Genomic DNA, 19,488 nt, shown 5'->3' with positions numbered 1-19,488 from the left:
AAATGTTTCCTACCAAGACGCATTAATTTACGCTCATAAAATTCAAAATTCATCGCCCGATTAAGAGAGGTCATCAAGGTGAAGCGATAGAAGCTCAAGTTAATGCAAGGATTTATAAAAAGTAACCCAGAAAAAGTAACCTGACGAGGTCTAACTAGAAATGGGATTACTAAAAATAACTTAAAAAGGCCCGACAGAGAAGTCAGACCAATGAAAGGATCATTGAAAGGGGACAAAAAAATCTCACAAAGGCCAAAGAAAGGATAAAAAAGCAGGGCCCGAAGTGCTTAGCTAAAAAGGTACAAAGCCCTGAAGGGAATGTTACTTAAAGCAAGAGCACGATCTCAAGACGGAGCTAGAAAGTCATCCCAACAAACTACAAAGAAAAGGTTCTATGTAAGAACACTACCTAAAAAAGTTGTTGGGAACTGGCTAAAAAAGCCCGGACAATGAAACCATAAAGATCGACGTCAATAAAGCGCGATCTAAGAAACAACAGGTCGTATTGCCTTGAGAAAGGCAACGAACCAAGGAGTCCCAAGGTATAGAGGAAACCACAAAGGACCACGTCATCATACAAAAGCCAAAAATGTTGAAAAACCTAAGGCCAAAGTGCTTAGCCAAAAGGGTATAAGTCCTAAAAAAGGGGCGTTACCTAAAAGGCAAACAAAGTCAATTAGGCACAAATCAAAACATTAAAGTTGCTAGGAAGCAACCAATTGTCAAAGAGTTATCCATAGGAGACTTACAAAAACCAACAAGTTCAGCAAGTCCACTGGTCGGACTCTACTAATACATAATCAAAACAAAGAACCATCATAATAAGGAAAAAATAGGGGATCTAAGTTTGCCCTAGTAGCAACATCTTGAGAGGGAGGTGGCTTAGTTGAGATCGGGGTGGCATTGACAACTCCATCTGGCCCATTCAAAATCTCCAGGTCTGGCTCGGGCTCAGGAGGGACCACCTCGGCAGAAGGAGCTGCAGTAGTAGAAGCTGAGGAAGCCTTAGGTGGTGGCACAAGAGGAGGACCCTCATCATCATCGTTAGGGGCAAGCACAATCTTACCGTCCTCCACCACATTGTCCATGCTAAATAAAGAGAGGTCAACCGCGGGAGCAAGAACCCAAACCTAGGCCTTCAGATTTTCATAAATATCGGTCATACTGCCCACCATATGTCCCTGAAGCTCGGCATAATCATCCTGGGTAGATTGAAGCCTGATGAATCCATATTTGATGATCATTTTTGGTTAGATTGAATGGATTTTCATCATATAAACTTGCACTTATTCCCTTGAATAGCGTGCTTTTGAACTTTCCTCCCAAATTGCTCTTGATTAAGAAAATGTGCTCCGTTGTGCCTAATTTAATCTACTTTATTCCATCTGCCTTCCATTCGATGCCTTGATGTTGTTGGTGAGTGATTTCAGGTGTATAAGGTAGGAATGGGTTAGAGAAAATGGAAGAAGAGCATGCAAAGTGGAAGAGAGAAGAAGAATCAAAGGAGATGAGCTCAGAGACGTGTGCGTGCGCACAGCTACCTGTGTGTACGCACAGCTACCCAATCAGAGCACGTGGATTGCTTCGAGCGTGTCACGCGTCCAACCAAGCATCACCTAGTGTGCGTACGCACGGGACTGGATTTCTCGCAAGGTGTCCGCACGCATCTGTGGACACACAAGTGTCCGCACATGACTTCATTAAAATGGCACATGACTCGTGATTTGGGGGCTTTGGAGGCCCATTTCTAAAGTCTTCTAGCTCATATTGGAGGGGGAATGAGAGACATAATATAGCATATGATTAGTATAGTTTTAGGAGTTGTAGTAGGAAGCTTGACTTTGTTTCTCTCTAAGTTTTTCATCATCTCTATTAGGGTTTATATTAGCGTTTTACATTCAAGTGCCATTTCCATTTTTTATCTTGGATTTTGCTAGCTTTCATTGTAAGTATTCTCTTGTTATTACTCTTTATAGTTACATTGTCATTACCCTTTCTTCTAATTCATGTTATAGTTCAATTTTGCTTCTCTCTTGCACTTTTAATTACTTGTTGATGAATTTGATGTTTGATGTTTGTTTCATGCTTTCGTGTGTTATTCTTGTTGATTGAAATCAATTGTTGCTTTTAGTTTCAAGCCTTTTCTCATTTTCTCCATGTTTAATGTTTTTGCCCACCATGTATTTGACAAAATGTCAAACATGGTTTTAGGCTAAATTTTTTGTTCTTGGCTAGGGTAAAGTGAGCAATTGGGTTTCTAGAGTTGGAATGTCCGACATTTAGTTTCACTTCATGGATTGTTAATTGTTCTTGTTCCCACGAACGCTAATTAGCAAACAATTTAGGATTTGTGGGTTGGGAATACTTATGCTCATTTAACTTACCTTTCAATGTGAGGGTTGATCAAGTGAGATTAGTCCATCATAATTGTCATAGTTGTGGTTCCAACAAGAAAAGGACCCTTAGCTTACTCCAAGCCAAGACTCTTTTTGATGCTTTTAATCTTTCATACATTTCCATGTTGATCTCTTTTATACTTTACTTGTTTATATTACATAGTCGGTTCTTTAATTTCTTCATTAGTTCAATCATTACAATTTTTCATGTTCTTTTATTGCTTTATATGTTCATTTCTTCATTGACAATCCCTTGATCGCTACAACTGGATTTGCACACTCATTGTTCTAAAGTACTCTCGATTTTGAATTAGTTTTGAATTGTGACACATCTTGTGAATTTCCAATTTGATCGGCGGCCAACTTGTCGGGGTAAGACTATACTTACAACGCTAATTCCGTTTTGGATAATCGAGTTCCTAATCCCATATGCGAATTGGTCGTCGCTTATCAAATTTTGGTGCCGTTGCTGGGGAGTTCACTTTAAGTGCAATGAGTGCTACAACTTTGGTTGTTGAAAATACGTGAATAGTGTAAATATTTGATTTTTCGTTTGCTACTTAGCACTAATTGTAGATACTACTTTTCTCTTTAGAAAGTTTTAGTTGTCGTTGATTGTCAAGTGGTTCTTGTTTACTTGCACATTTTTGTTTTGCTTTTCATAATTGCATGGCTTTCATTGCCTTCTCAGTTGAATGACACGGTCGCTTCCAGACCCGAGCTTGGCCACTTTTGATCTGGAAATCGAAAGAACTTTAACTCATATAAGGCAAGCTCGTCGTCGGCTAGCTTTTGTGGATAGTGAATTGGAACCCCTTAGGAACCCTCCCATTCACTATCACCACCCATCCATGACTATCAATCTACAATCAACGAGGAGAATCTATATTCATCTGTGGGGAGTACTGAACTCTCTTTGAGTGACTCAGGTGACACCGTCATGGCGGATCCACCTCGAAGAATCACCTTGAAGGAGGCCGGAGCTCCTGATCTTGACTTGCAATCGCTTCAAATTCTGTATCCGGTTTTAGACCTAAATTTTGAGCTCAAGTCCGGCACGATAAACTTGCTTCCCAAATACAATGGACTGTCGGGGGAGGATCCTCTGAAGCATCTAAAGGATTTCCAAGTTGCATGTGCAACTGCGAGAAGACATGGGGCGGATGAAGCCGCAGTGTTGGTCTTCGCTTTCCCTTTCTCTTTGGAGGGAAAAGCGAAGGAGTGGTTTTATACTCAACCGGGTGAAGTTAGATCCAATCGGGACTTGTTGCATAAAGAATTTTTGGAAAAGTTCTACCCTCCTCAGAAAACAGACAAGTTACGAAGAGAGATCTTTTGTATTATGCAACGAGATGGGGAGACTTTGTATGAATACTGGGAGAGATTTAAGAAGTTACTAGAGGCTTGCCCTCACCATAGGATTGATGAGTTGGTTCTTATCCGTTATTTCTATCAAGGAATGCATCACCAAGACAAGCTTTTCCTAGATGCCGCGAGTGGAGGTTCATTGACCAAAAACAAGACCGCTGCAGAAGCATGGGAAGTTATCTCAGACTTGGAAGACCCCACTCAACACTCAAGGGCAAGGAGTCCACAACCGAAAGCTTTGAGTGATGTTTCTCCCTCCGGAGATGCTACTTTGACCAAGACCCTCGGTGAAATGACAATCTTGTTGCGACAAATCACCCAAGGGCAATAAATTCCTCAAGCTTTGATAAATGCTCCACCTCAACCTCCACAGATTGAAGTAAAGGATATGTGGTGTTTGTGCTTGTAACACTCATTACAACGATGAGTGCCTTCAACTCCAAGTGGACACTACATTGGAGGTAGCCAACCCTTATCCGGAAAGACCAAATTACAACCAAGGATCCTACCCATATGGAGGCAATCAAAACCAAGGATGGAAGGATAATTTAAATCAAAGGTGGAATCAAGCTCCTCAAGCTCAACCCAACCAAAACACTCAAGTCTACTATCATCAATATCCCCAAGGTCAACCACAATACCAATAACCCCCACAATCTCAACCTCAAGCGAAATACCAACACCCCCATAGTAGGCCTAGCCCTCCTCAAGTTAACCAATCCTTCCCATCCAATCAACCTCACATGAATGACACAATTCACACCTTCATGCAAGAGCAACGGGAGTTCCATAAGAAACAAGAGACATATATGGCTACGATAGCCGACGCCCTTTCCCATTTAACTCTCCCTCCTCAAACCGCACAAAACACCCAACAAGCTTCAACCTCAAGTAGTTTACCCTCCTAACCCTAAGGGTAGCATCAATGCCATTACCTTTAGGAGCGGCACTAAACTGGACAAGATTGTTGCTATACCTACAAAGTTGAGTGAGGAGACAAATAATGAAGAAGTAGGAGATGAAGTGGAGGTGACGAGGGATGAAAATGAAAGTATTGACAAAAGTGAGGAAGAACCACCCAAGGTCAAAGAGCCAAAGAGAAAGTCCTTGCTTGAAGAGCCTTTGCCCATTCCATTCCTAACCTTAGCCAAGAAGGCCAAGAAACAAGAAGAACTTGACCCCAATATGGTGGAAGTTTTTAAGAAGGTCGAAGTCACCGTCCCCCTCTTCCAAGCAATTCAACAAGTGCCCAAGTATGCCAAGTACCTTAAGGATGTTTGCACTCAAAAAGACAAGCTTAGCAACCTCAATACAAAGCCAGTAGATGATTCTATCTCTTTTTTACTTCATGAAAAATACAATGATCCCGGCCCATGTTTGGTCACTTGCTTAATTGGAGGGATGAAATTCATGGACTGTATGTATGATCTGGGGGCGTGCGTAAGCATTATGCCACTCCCCATTTATGAAAGATTGAATTTATCACCACTAAAGAGGTTCGGGGCGAGGATTGTGCTAGCCGATAAAAGTATTGTGTCAGTTGTTGGGATTGCAGAGAATGTGCTAGTTAATATTCAAGGATTGCTCTTTCCAGTTGATTTTCACATTTTGGAGACCCCTCCCATAGACTCTAACAAGCCATCGTCCATACTCCTTGGAAGGCCATTCTTAAAGACGGCACGTTTCAAGCTAGATGCACATTCGGGAGTCTATTCTTTTGAGTTTGATGGCAAGTTAGTCAAGTTCACTTTGGAGGAGTTCAACAAACCCGTGCTTGAAGCCTATTCTATTTTTGGGTGCGACATCGTTGAAGATCATGTGATTGAGGATGGGAAGGAGCAAGAAAAAGAGGATGTTGCCAAGAAGTCAAATCCAAAGGATCACACTCAACCCAAGAATGCCAAGGAGTTGAAGATTTTCCTCCTTGGTGAAGTTTCCAAGTGACAAATGAAGCCATGCAAGTCCAACTTAGGACTCTAAACCAAAGTGCTCGGTGAGAGACACCGCACCATGGTAACTTTGTTCCAATTTTATTTCTTGTTTATAGCCTTTTAAATTATTTGCTTTCTTGTGATATAATGGTTAGTTTAGGTTTGGTTTGATGATTTTGAGTTGAATAAGTTAAATTACTTGTGGACCATGAAATTGTGCTTGTTTGAATGATTTGGGGTTGGTATGTTGATATGCTAAGGGTAGGAACCTTAGTTTTGAAGAGAAAAGAATTTTCTGAAACAGGGCATCTGTGCGTCCGCACTAACCTATGCGTACGCACAAAACTGTGTCTTTCGCCACCTGTGCGGCCGCACGGAACTGTGGGTCCACACACATCTTGACATGCCCTCTAGTCGCAGTGCCAGCACAGCTTGTGCGTGCGCGCTGCCCAGTTTTCTTTGATCTGTGCGAGCGCACGGCTGTGTGCGTACGCACACGTTCCCTTTCTGCTTCATCTGTGCGGCCGCACAGATGTGTGCACCCGCACACCAATTGTAGACCCCTCTGGTGGGAGGGAGGGAACGGCTTGTGCGCGGGAACAACCTCCCCCATTTTTGGCCCCTGTGCGTGCGCACAAGACGCGTTCTGGGTATTAACAGTGCAACCTGCCCTGTTGAGAGGCAGCTCTCTTTTCTTCTTTTCTTTCTTCACTGCTCTCTCTCTTCTCTGCTCAGCTCCGCCGGTCCCTGCCGCCGGCCACCGCTGCCGTCAGCCCACCGCCGGCGATCCCTCTCTCTCTTCCTATTTCTCTTACTCCTATTATATTTTCTTTCTTTCTTTCCCTTCTCTTTTCTCTATTCACCACCGGTGAGTTCTCTCTTCTAGTGCTTCTTTATCTAGCAAACCCAAATGCCGTGATTTTACAGTGGCTATAACAAGTTCTACTATTCCTCCCTAGTTCTTGTCTTTTCAACCTCTATATCTCAGGTTCTTGTTTTTTCTTTCTTTTATGTTAATATTTTTGCACTTACTTTCATTTCTTTTATGTTGCTTAGATTTCATTAGTTGCTTTCTTTATTGTCTCTTTCAACTTCAAAGTGTTGTTGCTTGATTGTTAGGTTGGTTATGAACATATTTGAGCTTAATTGTGATGAACTTGCACATTGCATACCACATGTTCGATAAAATGCCTCAATGAACATTTTGTTTGATTCATATGACTTGGTGATGCCAAGGCATCATAGGCTAGTTTCACTAGCATTTTTCTGTTAGTTTTAGTTGTTTTATGCATTTTCTTGAGCTTAAAGTAACCAAAAATGGTTAAATGAAGAACAAAGTAATGAACCATCCAAACAATATGATTTTGATGCAAATTCCATGAGTTTTAGTTATATTACTTAAATGCTATGAATGAAAGATTTCTCATGAAATTTTGCAAGACTTTGATGCAATTGTTTGGATGATTTCAGGGAAGAAGAGGCTAAGCAAGGAAGCAACAAAATCAATAAAGGAAGCTTGAATATCACATGTGGAGTTTAAGTTCCAGTTTAAGCCTAAACTGGAGCTTAAACGCCAAAATCATGAAGGATAAGAAATGCTGGGATTGAAGTTTAACCTCCAGTTTGACCTCAAACTGGAGGTTAAACGCCAGAATGAAAAGCCTCACTTAAGGAGCATTCCACGTTTAACCTCCAGTTTGACCTCAAACTGGAGGTTAAACGCCAGAATGAGTATGCCACCCAGGGAGGAGTTCCACGTTTAACCTCCAGTTTGACCTCAAACTGGAGGTTAAACGCCAGAACCAGGAAGAGTACCAGGGAGCCATTCCACATTTAAGCTCCAGTTTGACTCAAACTGGAGCTTAAACGTGTTCGATAGCTTTCCTACTCCAGGGTTGCTCTCTCCATCTCCACGTTTAACCTCCAGTTTGACCCCAAACTGGAGGTTAAACGTGTTCGACACCTCCAGGGCCACCATTCTAAGCTTCCACGTTTAACCTCCAGTTTGACCTCAAACTGGAGGTTAAACGTGTTCGACCTCCAGTATGCCTCCACCCTTTTCCACGTTTAACCTCCAGTTTGACCTCAAACTGGAGGTTAAACGTGTTCGACCTCCAGGGCTGCCCTTCCTATCTCCACGTTTAAGCTTCAGTTTAACCTTAAACTGAAGCTTAAACGTGTTCGACTACATGACTCTCCAGGGCTACCTTCTTCCATTTCCACGTTTAAGCTTCAGTTTAACCTTAACTGAAGCTTAAACGTGCTTCTACAAAAGGCCTCACTGGAAGTGTCTGGCGTTTAAGTTGCAGTTTAAGCTTAAACTACAACTTAAACGCCACTCTTGAAAAAGGTTTCTGGGCCAAAAATATTGTGATTTAAGTTAGTCTTTGAGCACAATTATTAACTTAAACTTACTTTGGTATGAAACCCAATTGAATATCATGGTTTATGGGATTGGGCCTGAAGGATTGATGAGTTTGAAATCTCAATTTATTGAGACATGTGTCATTATTTGATTATCACTAAGTTGGCTCAATAAATGTTACAGGATTTGGATCAACAACCTCATCAAGATTATGGATCATAAACCCAAGGCAAAAGGAAAGCAAGGAGAGGCCTCAAAGCCCAAGAAGCACAACAGAAGCTCAATATAGAAAGTGTATAAATAGGATAGAAGTTAAGTTAGAGGGGGACTTTGACTTTCACTTTTAGCTAGTTTTCCTTTTCTTTGTAATTGAATTCAGAGCTATGACTCACTAAACCCCCTTTCATTGGGTTAGGGAGCTCTATTGTAATTCAATGAATGCATTGGTTGAGGAAGAGATATACATGTTTTGATTCGGAGATTTCAATATCTCCTAAACCCAATGAATTCCCCATTTCTGATTTCCACTTTCTCTTTACATTCTGCAATTCAATTCTTGCAATCATCCCCATTCCCTTTTAATTTCAGCAATTTACATTCTGCTCTTTAATTCATGCAATTTAAGATTCAGCCATTTAATTTTCTTGTCATTTACTTTTCCCGCCAATTTTACATTCCGCAATTCTCATCTCAAATCTTGATTCTGCTCAACTAGAACACACTTCTAATCCGAATTGCTCACTCAACCAATCCTTGTGGGATTCGACCTCACTCTATTGTGAGTTTTTACTTGACGACGATAACCGGTGCACTTGCCGGAAGGAATTTTGCCGATCGTGCAATTTCCTAAATCGTAGCATAACACGTTTATGCGCATCAAGTTTATGGCGCCGTTGCCGGGGATTGGTTTTCGATTGACAATTCTCAAATTGGAAGCTAACTAGATTGAGCAATTTTCTCTTGCTTTGTTAATTCTGTTCTAGATACTTGTTGAATTTTAATTTCTGCACTTGGTTACATGCTTTCCTTCTTTATGCCTTTAAATTCATGCAACTAACTCACTGACTCACTAACTGTTTGAATTAATTCCTCAATTGAGCTAACCATACTCTTCCATTAACCAAGAGTATTTCACTTGTTTGTGTTTGAGCTGTGTTCTTGTATGACAGGTAGGAGAGGAGAGACATCAACTCCTCCATATACCGAACCAGAGAGGACCCTTCATAGACTTAGAAGGGAAGCAAGAGGGAAGAGAGTAGTGGGAGAAGAGGAATCTGAAGGAGAATCTGAGGACAATTTTGAGGAAGCTTTAGATCTCAACATGGATAGAGAAGTTCACAACCATGAGAGAGCTGATGGAAACGATGCCATCCCTGAGAGGAGGGTTCTTAGTTCATACATAAACCCAACCTCTGGGAATTGTGGTAGTAGCATCCAGAAACCACCCATTCAGGCCAACAATTTTGAGCTCAAGCCACAGCTAATATCACTTGTGGAAAATCATTGTTCCTTTGGAGGAAGTGCTAATGAAGACCCAAACCAACATCTCACAAAATTCCTGAGAATTTGTGACACTGTGAAGTCCAATGGAGTCCAGGAAGATGCCTATAAACTGCTTTTGTTCCCATTTTCACTTAGGGACAAAGCAGCTAAGTGGCTGGAATCATTCCCAAGGGGGAGTCTAACAACATGGGATGAGGTGGAAAGCAAGTTTCTGGCACGTTTCTACCCTCCACAAAAGGTCAATAGGCTTCGATCTGAGGTTCAGACTTTTAGACAACAAGATGGTGAAACTCTCTACGAGGCATGGGAGAGATTCAAGGACTTGACAAGGAAATGCCCACCAAACATGTTCCATGATTGGGTGCAACTGCACATCTTCTATGATGGGCTCTCTTATGAATCAAGGAAGGCTGTAGACCATTCATCAGGAGGTTCATTGAACAGGAAAAAGACTGTGGAAGAAGCCATTGAAGTGATCGAGACAGTGGCTGAGAATGAGTACTACTATGCATCAGAAAGGCACAACACTAAGGGAGTCATGGAGCTGAACCAGGTTGATACAATTCTAGCCCAAAACAAGGTGTTTGCCAAGCAACTAGCAGAGCTTACCAGGCAATTAGAAACAAAGCAAGTGGCTGCAATACACACACAAGATCAAGAGGAAGTAGGCATTGAAGGAGGTGATTGGGATGAGGCTAACTATGTGGGAAACCAACAAAGGCAATCATATGATCCACATTCCAACACTTACAACCCAGGCTGGAGAAACCACCCAAACTTTAGGTGGGGAAACCAACAAACCCAACCACAAAACCACAAACCTTACAACCACCACCAACATAACAATTCCACATACCAAAACTCCAACCAAAGATCATACCAAGCCACACAAAACACTTACCCCCAATCATCATATCATGGCCAGAATAATCAACATACCCAACCTAATCCGAACCAACAATTTCAAGATCAATTAAACCGGATAGAAGGAATTATGGCAACCATGAGCCAAGACATAATTGAATTGAAGAGCTTCAGGGATGATGTGAGAACTACCTTAAGAAACCATGGTGAAAAACTCAAAAGGATGGAATCTCAAGTAGGAGAGCTATCTCAACAGGCACCCAAATCAACTGCAGTGTTCCCTAGTGACACAGAAAAGAATCCTAAAGGGGAACAAAAGAGAGTAAGATGGGAAGAATGCAAAGCCATCACCATAATGAAGGAAGTCTCAGAAGAAGAAGGAATCAGGCCCTCAGAGCAGGAACCAGAAATCTTGAAGGAAGGTGTGGAAGAAGTTAAGCAAGAAGGTGGAACTGAGCAAGCCAAGGAACTGCAAAAAGGCATGATGGAAATATACCAACCAAAAGCACCATTTCCTGAGAGGTTAGGAGGAGGTGAAAAAAGGAAAACCTACTCAAGGTTTCTAGAGACATTTAACTCTCTTCATGTCAATAGTCCCTTTCTTGAGATTCTTCATCAAATGCCCACACACATCAAGTATTTAAAGGAATTGTTAAGCAAAAAAAGAGTTTTGAAGGGAGGACAAACAGTAACAATGAACAAAGAATGCAGTGCTCTCATCAAGAAGGACACATTCTCTAAGAAAACGGACCCAGGAAGTTTTCATATCCCTTGCATCATAGGGGAAACAAAAATTGACAGAGGATTCTGTGATCTAGGAGCTAGCATAAATGTGATGCCTCTAACTCTTATGAAGAGGCTACAACTGAATGAGGTGAGATCCACTGATGTAATCATACAACTGGCTGACAAAACTCAGAAGCAAGCTGAAGGGGTAGTTGAAAATGTGATGGTGAAAGTGGGAGATTATTATTTCCCCACAGACTTTGTCATTGTGGACATGGAGGAAAGCTACTTACACCCTATCATTCTGGGCAGACCATTTCTAGCCACTACTAGAGCGCTCATAGATGTAGAACAAGGAGAGCTAATTCTGAGAATACATGATGAACAGCTCATTTTCAAAGTCTTCAAACCTGCATCTGAGCCTGAACCAGAACCTGAAAAGCCTAAAGATGATAGTAGCCATCCGTGTTTGGAGGAAAGTAATCCAGCAGCTGAGACTCTAAAACAGTCATTGGAAGGCAAACAAGAGTTGCAAGAGTTAGAGCCACAAGAGTCAGTGGAAACAGATCAGAAGGATCCTCCTGACATAAAGGTCAATGAAGAAATCCTCAAGAGAAAGGGAAGAGTGATAGGGAGATTGCCAAGAGGATGGAGAAACAAGAAAATTCCCACTGAAGGTTTTTCTCCGGGAGATAACGTGATATCAAGTCATTATCTGCCAATCCCACCTGGCCTCAAAACCATTCCTTCTCAGCTCCCTCAAGTGTTCACAATCAGGAAAGTCCTTTCTATGGAACATTTAGAGGTCATGAATGAATCAAGTGGGGACGTTTTCATAGTGAGAGGAGATGACGTCAAGCACTACAATCCACCCTAACAAGGGACAACCGTCAAGCTAGTGACGTTAAAGAAGCGCTTCATGGGAGGCAACCCATGTTTTTAGTATCCTTAATCTTTAGTGCTTTGCTTTACATCTAATAAAGCATGGTTTCTTATGCATGAACTTGAATCCTCAGGACAACCATTGATTAAGTGCACTAAACCTTGCATGTAAATTACAATTGGTCTCTAAGTTTGGTGTGCCTGATGGCACTCCCAAATCTTACTCAAATTGAATTCCATCTTTCATTCAAGGTGCACAACCAAACATTAAGTTTGGTGTTCTTTTTGAACACAGTTTATGAAAAGCAAGAAGTTCCTCTGGATTTCAAAATTCATGACAAGTATACCATTCACATGTTTTAATACTTTGGTTTCAATTACTTAGGGTAGTAACTTTGTTTAGAATCAAAGAGCCAAGGTGACTATGATTTATTAGAATTATGCACACTCATTAAGGACAACCAATATGGATTTCATGTCATCAGGAGACTTAACCAAACACTAAGTTTGGTGTCCAAATAATAAGTGTGCATACATGTAGAAGTCACGGCTATAAGCTCATAAAGACAAGCATTGATTTACATGTGCAAATACTATTCATGATTCACATGGACCGAAAAATGATAGCAAATTTGTTTGTTTGTGCAGGTACAAAAGAAAAGACAAAAATGGAGGAAAAAGACAAAGGGAGGTACGTGCTTGGTCAAAAAGAAAATTCACAAATCTTTGAAAATAACACATGGGAAATGGAAGTTCTGCAAGAAAAGAAAGCTACATGTACAACCTAATGCACCCAGAATACTTCCAAGAAAATGAAAAGCAAATCGTCCTTATCCATAATTCATATATTTACCATCAAGCCACCCTTCACAAACCACCCTAGCCGTCCATTTTTCACTCATGGGCACTATAAAGAACCACTTGGGGAACGAGTCCCACACCACCAATTCTCCTCCATACACATTTTCCTTCATCATAGCATAACTATCTCTTGCCGAAAACAACCTCACCACACTTCCAACAACACTTCTTGCATCACCTTGTCAACTTTAGCTTGTCACTTACCAAAACTAAAGAATCAATGGCAGCTTCATCTAGCCACAAAAGAAGAAAAGACAAGCAACCAATGGAGGAAAACAGGGAATTCGATGCATGGAGATACAGATCAGTGTTCCATGAGATTCAAGCCGAATGGATGAGACCTAAAACGGTACTAGCTGAGGTCCCCTTTGACCTTGAAAAGGATGAGTTCCCAGGTGTTTGGGAAAAGATCAAAAAGAGGAAGTGGGAGCTCCTAACTAAGCCAATCACTAGAATCAACATCAACTTGGTGAAGGAGTTTTATGCAAATGCAGTAAGGGAGGATCAAACCAAGAACCCCACATACAAAAGCTATGTGAGAGGGGTGGAAGTTGACTTCAGTCCCAAAGCAATCATGAAAACTCTTGGCCTGAAAAACATACATTTCAGCCAAGCAAGTTATGAAGAAAGGATGATAGGAGAACCTGACTATACAACTATTGCTGAAGACCTTTGTGCCATCAGAGCTGAATGGGTGAGAAAAACAAGAGGGGCTCCAAGAGTCTTGAGAAGGGGAGACCTAACACCTGAAGCTAAAGGGTGGTATGCAATAGTTAGGAGATCCATCCTACCCACTGCAAACTCTTCAGAAATAGTCCCTAAAAGAGCCATCTTGCTACATTGCATTATGGTTGGAGGGGAGATCAAAGTTCATAAACTCATTGCTGAACAGATACAAGAGTTTAGTGAGAAAAGTGACCCTGAATCCTGGCTTCACTTCCCTAGCACTATCATTAGACTATGCATCGATGCCCAAGTACCACTTGAGGATGAAAGACCTAATTGGCTATATCCTGGACTGGCCATAACTGCGCACAGAATGACTCTTGGCCCAACTCCTCCAAGACATACAAGAAGAAGAAATGAAGAAGGGCAACAAGTGGAAGCCGAGCAAGAAGCAGAACAAGAAAGACAGGAAGGAGAAGATAGAGAAGAAGAGCAAGAAGAGCAAGCAACTCCTGAAAGAAGACAACGAATTCCCAGAGACCCCATGGATATGAGCAGAATGCAGGAAATCATGGAAGGAATGTCTCAACAATACATGAGGTCTCAGGAGAGACAAGAGGACTTTCATCTAAAAATGATGGATATGCAAAGGAACTTTGAATCAAGATTCTTCGATCTGCAAAGGGAACAAAATTTACACTTACAGGAATCCTTCAGCCACATATGCCAACACCAAGATGCCAATGTCTTGGCAATCAAGGAAGCCACCACTTTACAGAATGCAAGATACTCAGTCCAAGCTGATTACAACATCAGTTCGCAAATCAAGCTTAACTACATAGGGGAACATCTACACAAGATGGACCCAGCATTCCCAGCTTATGATGAGTATTTCAAAGGGAGGAAAGAAGGAGAAATAAACAAGGCAATGATCCTTGAAAAAGGAGTGGAAGAAACGATGAAAAAGGCTGGATTCTGGAAAAAGCTCATAAGAAAAGACAAAGGAAGCGCAAGTGGTCAAAAAGAGGCAGGAAGCAAGAAGAAGCAGGATCCCAAGAATTAAGAAGAACCAAGCAATAAATAAGAGGTGGTCTCGTTCCTTAATAATCAAATGATAATTGGTGAATTGTCTTTATGAACGTGTTTTCATCATAAGTCATTTAAGTGTTATGTGGAGTTTTTTTTTTTATGAGTCGTTTTTTTTTAGTATGTGTGTTTGTTAATTGCTTTGAATAAAGTGAATGCCTAGATGTTTGGATATAACTTCACCTTCTTAAACAAGTGCGTGCCATGCTTGTTCTGTTTCCAAAAATAAAAGAAAAAGTTTGAACAAAAGTAACTTGGCTAAATTAGTGACAAATCAAGTAGAATTAAGTGGTGGTATGCATGCTTGATTGTTTAGTCAGATCACTAAAATTAGAGTGTAGAATTATTATTTTTTATGTAGAAAGTGAACATTGTCTATGGATCTTGATGAATAAATGTCTTTGGCCATGAAAAAGAAAGAAAAAGAAAAAGAAAAAGCCACGGAAAAAGGCAACCAAAAAGCAAAAAAAAAAAAATTGAGAAAATAAGCTAGGTACCAATGGTTTGAACTTCTGAGACAAATGCCTGTGGTGTTTATGTATTAAGGATATGCTTGGATGAATAGGTTCTGAGGAGTGTTTCAACACTTGGTAACTTGGGTTAACTAACCCGGGATTATCAACCAAAAGTCCATTATCAAGAGCAACCTAAATACAAAACATTTAGTCACACAAAGAGGTGCTGGGCACCAATGTCTCAAGAAGAAATGTGAACTAAAATGCCTAAAGTGGATATGTGTAGTGCACTGATAAGAAAAAGAAAAATGCCAAAGGCTTGTGCAACACATGACACTAAGCAAACAAGGAGCAAAAGAAGCTCTAAGAAAAAGAAAAGAAAAACAAAGAAGAGAAAAGTGCCAAAGACATAAGAATAACAAGAGGCCATAGCAATTTTTGATGGATGCAATGAAAAAGTGATAATCCTACCTGATAAGTATGAAAAAGTGATGCTGCAACTTTCTGCATAAAACCCTTCTGATGAACTTCAAATGCTTGCTAATATAGCCAATGTAATTGCTTTCTGTTTCATACTTTCTTCTCAAATAACTCAGGACTTGCTTAGGGACAAGCAAGTATTAAGTTTGGTGTTGTGATGCCAAGGCATCATAGGCTAGTTTCACTAGCATTTTTCTGTTAGTTTTAGTTGTTTTATGCATTTTCTTGAGCTTAAAGTAACCAAAAATGGTTAAATGAAGAACAAAGTAATGAACCATCCAAACAATATGATTTTGATGCAAATTCCATGAGTTTTAGTTATATTACTTAAATGCTATGAATGAAAGATTTCTCATGAAATTTTGCAAGACTTTGATGCAATTGTTTGGATGATTTCAGGGAAGAAGAGGCTAAGCAAGGAAGCAACAAAATCAATAAAGGAAGCTTGAATATCACATGTGGAGTTTAAGTTCCAGTTTAAGCCTAAACTGGAGCTTAAACGCCAAAATCATGAAGGATAAGAAATGCTGGGATTGAAGTTTAACCTCCAGTTTGACCTCAAACTGGAGGTTAAACGCCAGAATGAAAAGCCTCACTTAAGGAGCATTCCACGTTTAACCTCCAGTTTGACCTCAAACTGGAGGTTAAACGCCAGAATGAGTATGCCACCCAGGGAGGAGTTCCACGTTTAACCTCCAGTTTGACCTCAAACTGGAGGTTAAACGCCAGAACCAGGAAGAGTACCAGGGAGCCATTCCACGTTTAAGCTCCAGTTTGACTCAAACTGGAGCTTAAACGTGTTCGATAGCTTTCCTACTCCAGGGTTGCTCTCTCCATCTCCACGTTTAACCTCCAGTTTGACCCCAAACTGGAGGTTAAACGTGTTCGACACCTCCAGGGCCACCATTCTAAGCTTCCACGTTTAACCTCCAGTTTGACCTCAAACTGGAGGTTAAACGTGTTCGACCTCCAGTATGCCTCCACCCTTTTCCACGTTTAACCTCCAGTTTGACCTCAAACTGGAGGTTAAACGTGTTCGACCTCCAGGGCTGCCCTTCCTATCTCCACGTTTAAGCTTCAGTTTAACCTTAAACTGAAGCTTAAACGTGTTCGACTACATGACTCTCCAGGGCTACCTTCTTCCATTTCCACGTTTAAGCTTCAGTTTAACCTTAACTGAAGCTTAAACGTGCTTCTACAAAAGGCCTCACTGGAAGTGTCTGGCGTTTAAGTTGCAGTTTAAGCTTAAACTACAACTTAAACGCCACTCTTGAAAAAGGTTTCTGGGCCAAAAATATTGTGATTTAAGTTAGTCTTTGAGCACAATTATTAACTTAAACTTACTTTGGTATGAAACCCAATTGAATATCATGGTTTATGGGATTGGGCCTGAAGGATTGATGAGTTTGAAATCTCAATTTATTGAGACATGTGTCATTATTTGATTATCACTAAGTTGGCTCAATAAATGTTACAGGATTTGGATCAACAACCTCATCAAGATTATGGATCATAAACCCAAGGCAAAAGGAAAGCAAGGAGAGGCCTCAAAGCCCAAGAAGCACAACAGAAGCTCAATATAGAAAGTGTATAAATAGGATAGAAGTTAAGTTAGAGGGGGACTTTGACTTTCACTTTTAGCTAGTTTTCCTTTTCTTTGTAATTGAATTCAGAGCTATGACTCACTAAACCCCCTTTCATTGGGTTAGGGAGCTCTATTGTAATTCAATGAATGCATTGGTTGAGGAAGAGATATACATGTTTTGATTCGGAGATTTCAATATCTCCTAAACCCAATGAATTCCCCATTTCTGATTTCCACTTTCTCTTTACATTCTGCAATTCAATTCTTGCAATCATCCCCATTCCCTTTTAATTTCAGCAATTTACATTCTGCTCTTTAATTCATGCAATTTAAGATTCAGCCATTTAATTTTCTTGTCATTTACTTTTCCCGCCAATTTTACATTCCGCAATTCTCATCTCAAATCTTGATTCCGCTCAACTAGAACACACTTCTAATCCGAATTGCTCACTCAACCAATCCTTGTGGGATTCGACCTCACTCTATTGTGAGTTTTTACTTGACGACGATAACCGGTGCACTTGCCGGAAGGAATTTTGCCGATCGTGCAATTTCCTAAATCGTAGCATAACACGTTTATGCGCATCACTTGGCCATCATATGTGTTCAATTTATCTCTTGTAAGGCATATTGGATGAATAGTGCAACTTCTATTATGACTTTTGATGGTAGAAAATTGAAATCACTAATGCATTTCCTTATTTGTTGATGTCAAATTTTGGTTGTAAATGCATTGTGTTGGTGCAATCTAAGTTTCATTGTTCATCTTGGAATTTAAATCGAGTAGCCACTTCACAAATGTTTAACTTTTAATGATGTCTTGATCAAATATCTTTTGACTTCCAATTAAGAACATTGTATGTGTGATTACCACTTTTTGAAGATGAACAATTGACAATCCCTTTTTGGTGCTTGCTTGAAGTTGTTTGCATTTCTCTGTTCTATATTTGCAACTTGAGCACTAAATCGTGAATCTTTGAGCTGTGAATTGCCTTAAGGGTGTGATTGCCATGATATCTAGCCGGTGTGTGTGTTCCAACCGCACGCAATATTGAAATATACACACCATGTTTTTTGTAAATCACACTACTTCTATAAGCTCTTTTAACAATTGTTAGTGTTTCCTCATTGATTTTCCTTTATTGTTGCCCTACGATCTCGAAGTTCTTTTCTTTATATTTTCAGGATAAGGAAGAAGGGTAAGACACCGGTTACTTCGCCGGTTGAGCAAGCTACCACTCGCCCTCCTGATATTTGGTGGCATCGCCAGGGTCATAGACCAGATACCTTGGTTAACCAAAGAGCCGACTGTCAATACAAGGCTATTAAGAAGCGTACAATCCATTGGGAGCGGCTGCTGAAGGTTCCAAGCCAATACAAGGCGACTATCCACCAAAGGATCGCCTAGCTTCATTAGGAATTTCTCGAGCGAGAACCCATTGAAGTCAATGAAACTATGGTGCGGGAATTTTATGCGAACTACCAAGCTTGGGAAACGAAGTCAGTCTTCCTCCAGGAAAGATGTTGGATACATCCAATCAAGCTCTAGAAGCTATCCTGAACATCCCCCACATTCCACATGAGAAAGATGGATACTATAAGATAAAAGTGGATGTCTTCGAAGGAAGAGTATCTCTGACCCCCATTCTTGAGAGAATTGGCCGTCCTGGTGCATCTTGGGAGTATAGCAAAGGGAGGAATTCTGTTCCCACTAGTATTGAATACTCTGATTTGAATGCTGAAGCACGTATATGGCATTAGGTTGTGGCAGACTACATCATCCCGAGCACCCACACTACCCATGTGAGATTTAGGACTGATTTGCTACTTTGGGCTATCATGTAAGGGAAGCATATAGCCATTTTGCCTTTATTACGCAAATCGATTTGGAAATTCATTGAGAAGAAGAATATCAACATTCCATTTTTGTCGATGGTGATGTGTTTAGCAAACGCAGCGGGGTAGAGAGGCGACCAACGGACATTATGTTCCAGATTCCTAGAGGCAACAAGTTCATTCCGAGAGGTGATTTGGAAAAATCAATAATCACAACCCCCTCCAGGAGGAAGACACCCATAGTACCACCATCAAATCTACAAACTTCATCAACTGCTTTACCATTTCTCTGACCTCTTCTGGATCTATTCCGAGATATTTTGTATGATATCCACCACATGGAGCATTTGGAGCACAAACATTTTGAGTGGATAGCAGCTAAGATGGAAGGGAGAGACCCCGGCCTGATTCCTAGAGCTTCATCCAAGCTAGCTGGGGAAGAGCATGATGCAGTTGACCATCCCACTCCTGAGTTCACCAGCTG

General features: G+C 40.8%; 1 protein-coding gene and 2 non-coding genes across 3 annotated transcripts; 1 reads left to right on the top strand and 2 right to left on the bottom strand.

Annotated features, from left to right (window-relative positions):
* Nucleotides 1-3,336: 3,336 nt before the first annotated feature.
* LOC140180145 (uncharacterized) lies at nucleotides 3,337-18,576 on the top strand. Its single transcript, XM_072220556.1, has 3 exons — nucleotides 3,337-4,088; nucleotides 4,706-5,704; nucleotides 18,354-18,576. The coding sequence occupies exons 1-3, from the start codon at nucleotides 3,337-3,339 to the stop codon at nucleotides 18,574-18,576; spliced, it is 1,974 nt and encodes a 657-aa protein (XP_072076657.1).
* On the bottom strand, nucleotides 3,712-3,818 carry LOC112760817 (small nucleolar RNA R71). The gene has a single exon (XR_003181238.1). It is a non-coding gene; the product is annotated as a small nucleolar RNA R71 (small nucleolar RNA).
* On the bottom strand, nucleotides 9,808-9,911 carry LOC112760022 (small nucleolar RNA R71). The gene has a single exon (XR_003180481.1). It is a non-coding gene; the product is annotated as a small nucleolar RNA R71 (small nucleolar RNA).
* Nucleotides 18,577-19,488: the final 912 nt, after the last annotated feature.

This window comes from Arachis hypogaea, chromosome 16, assembly GCF_003086295.3.
Source record: "Arachis hypogaea cultivar Tifrunner chromosome 16, arahy.Tifrunner.gnm2.J5K5, whole genome shotgun sequence".
NCBI classification, from domain to species: Eukaryota; Viridiplantae; Streptophyta; class Magnoliopsida; order Fabales; family Fabaceae; genus Arachis; species Arachis hypogaea.
This window is presented reverse-complemented; position numbering and strand designations above follow the sequence as displayed.

Excerpts from the sequence above, each read along its gene's own strand:
- LOC140180145 (XM_072220556.1), top strand. The coding sequence starts at position 3,337 with ATGGCGGATCCACCTCGAAGAATCACCTTGAAGGAGGCCGGAGCTCCT. Across the intron at positions 4,089-4,705 it reads TTGCGACAAATCACCCAAGG|GAGCGGCACTAAACTGGACA; the intron begins GCAATAAATTCC and ends CATTACCTTTAG. Across the intron at positions 5,705-18,353 it reads CTCCTTGGTGAAGTTTCCAA|GATAAGGAAGAAGGGTAAGA; the intron begins GTGACAAATGAA and ends TTATATTTTCAG.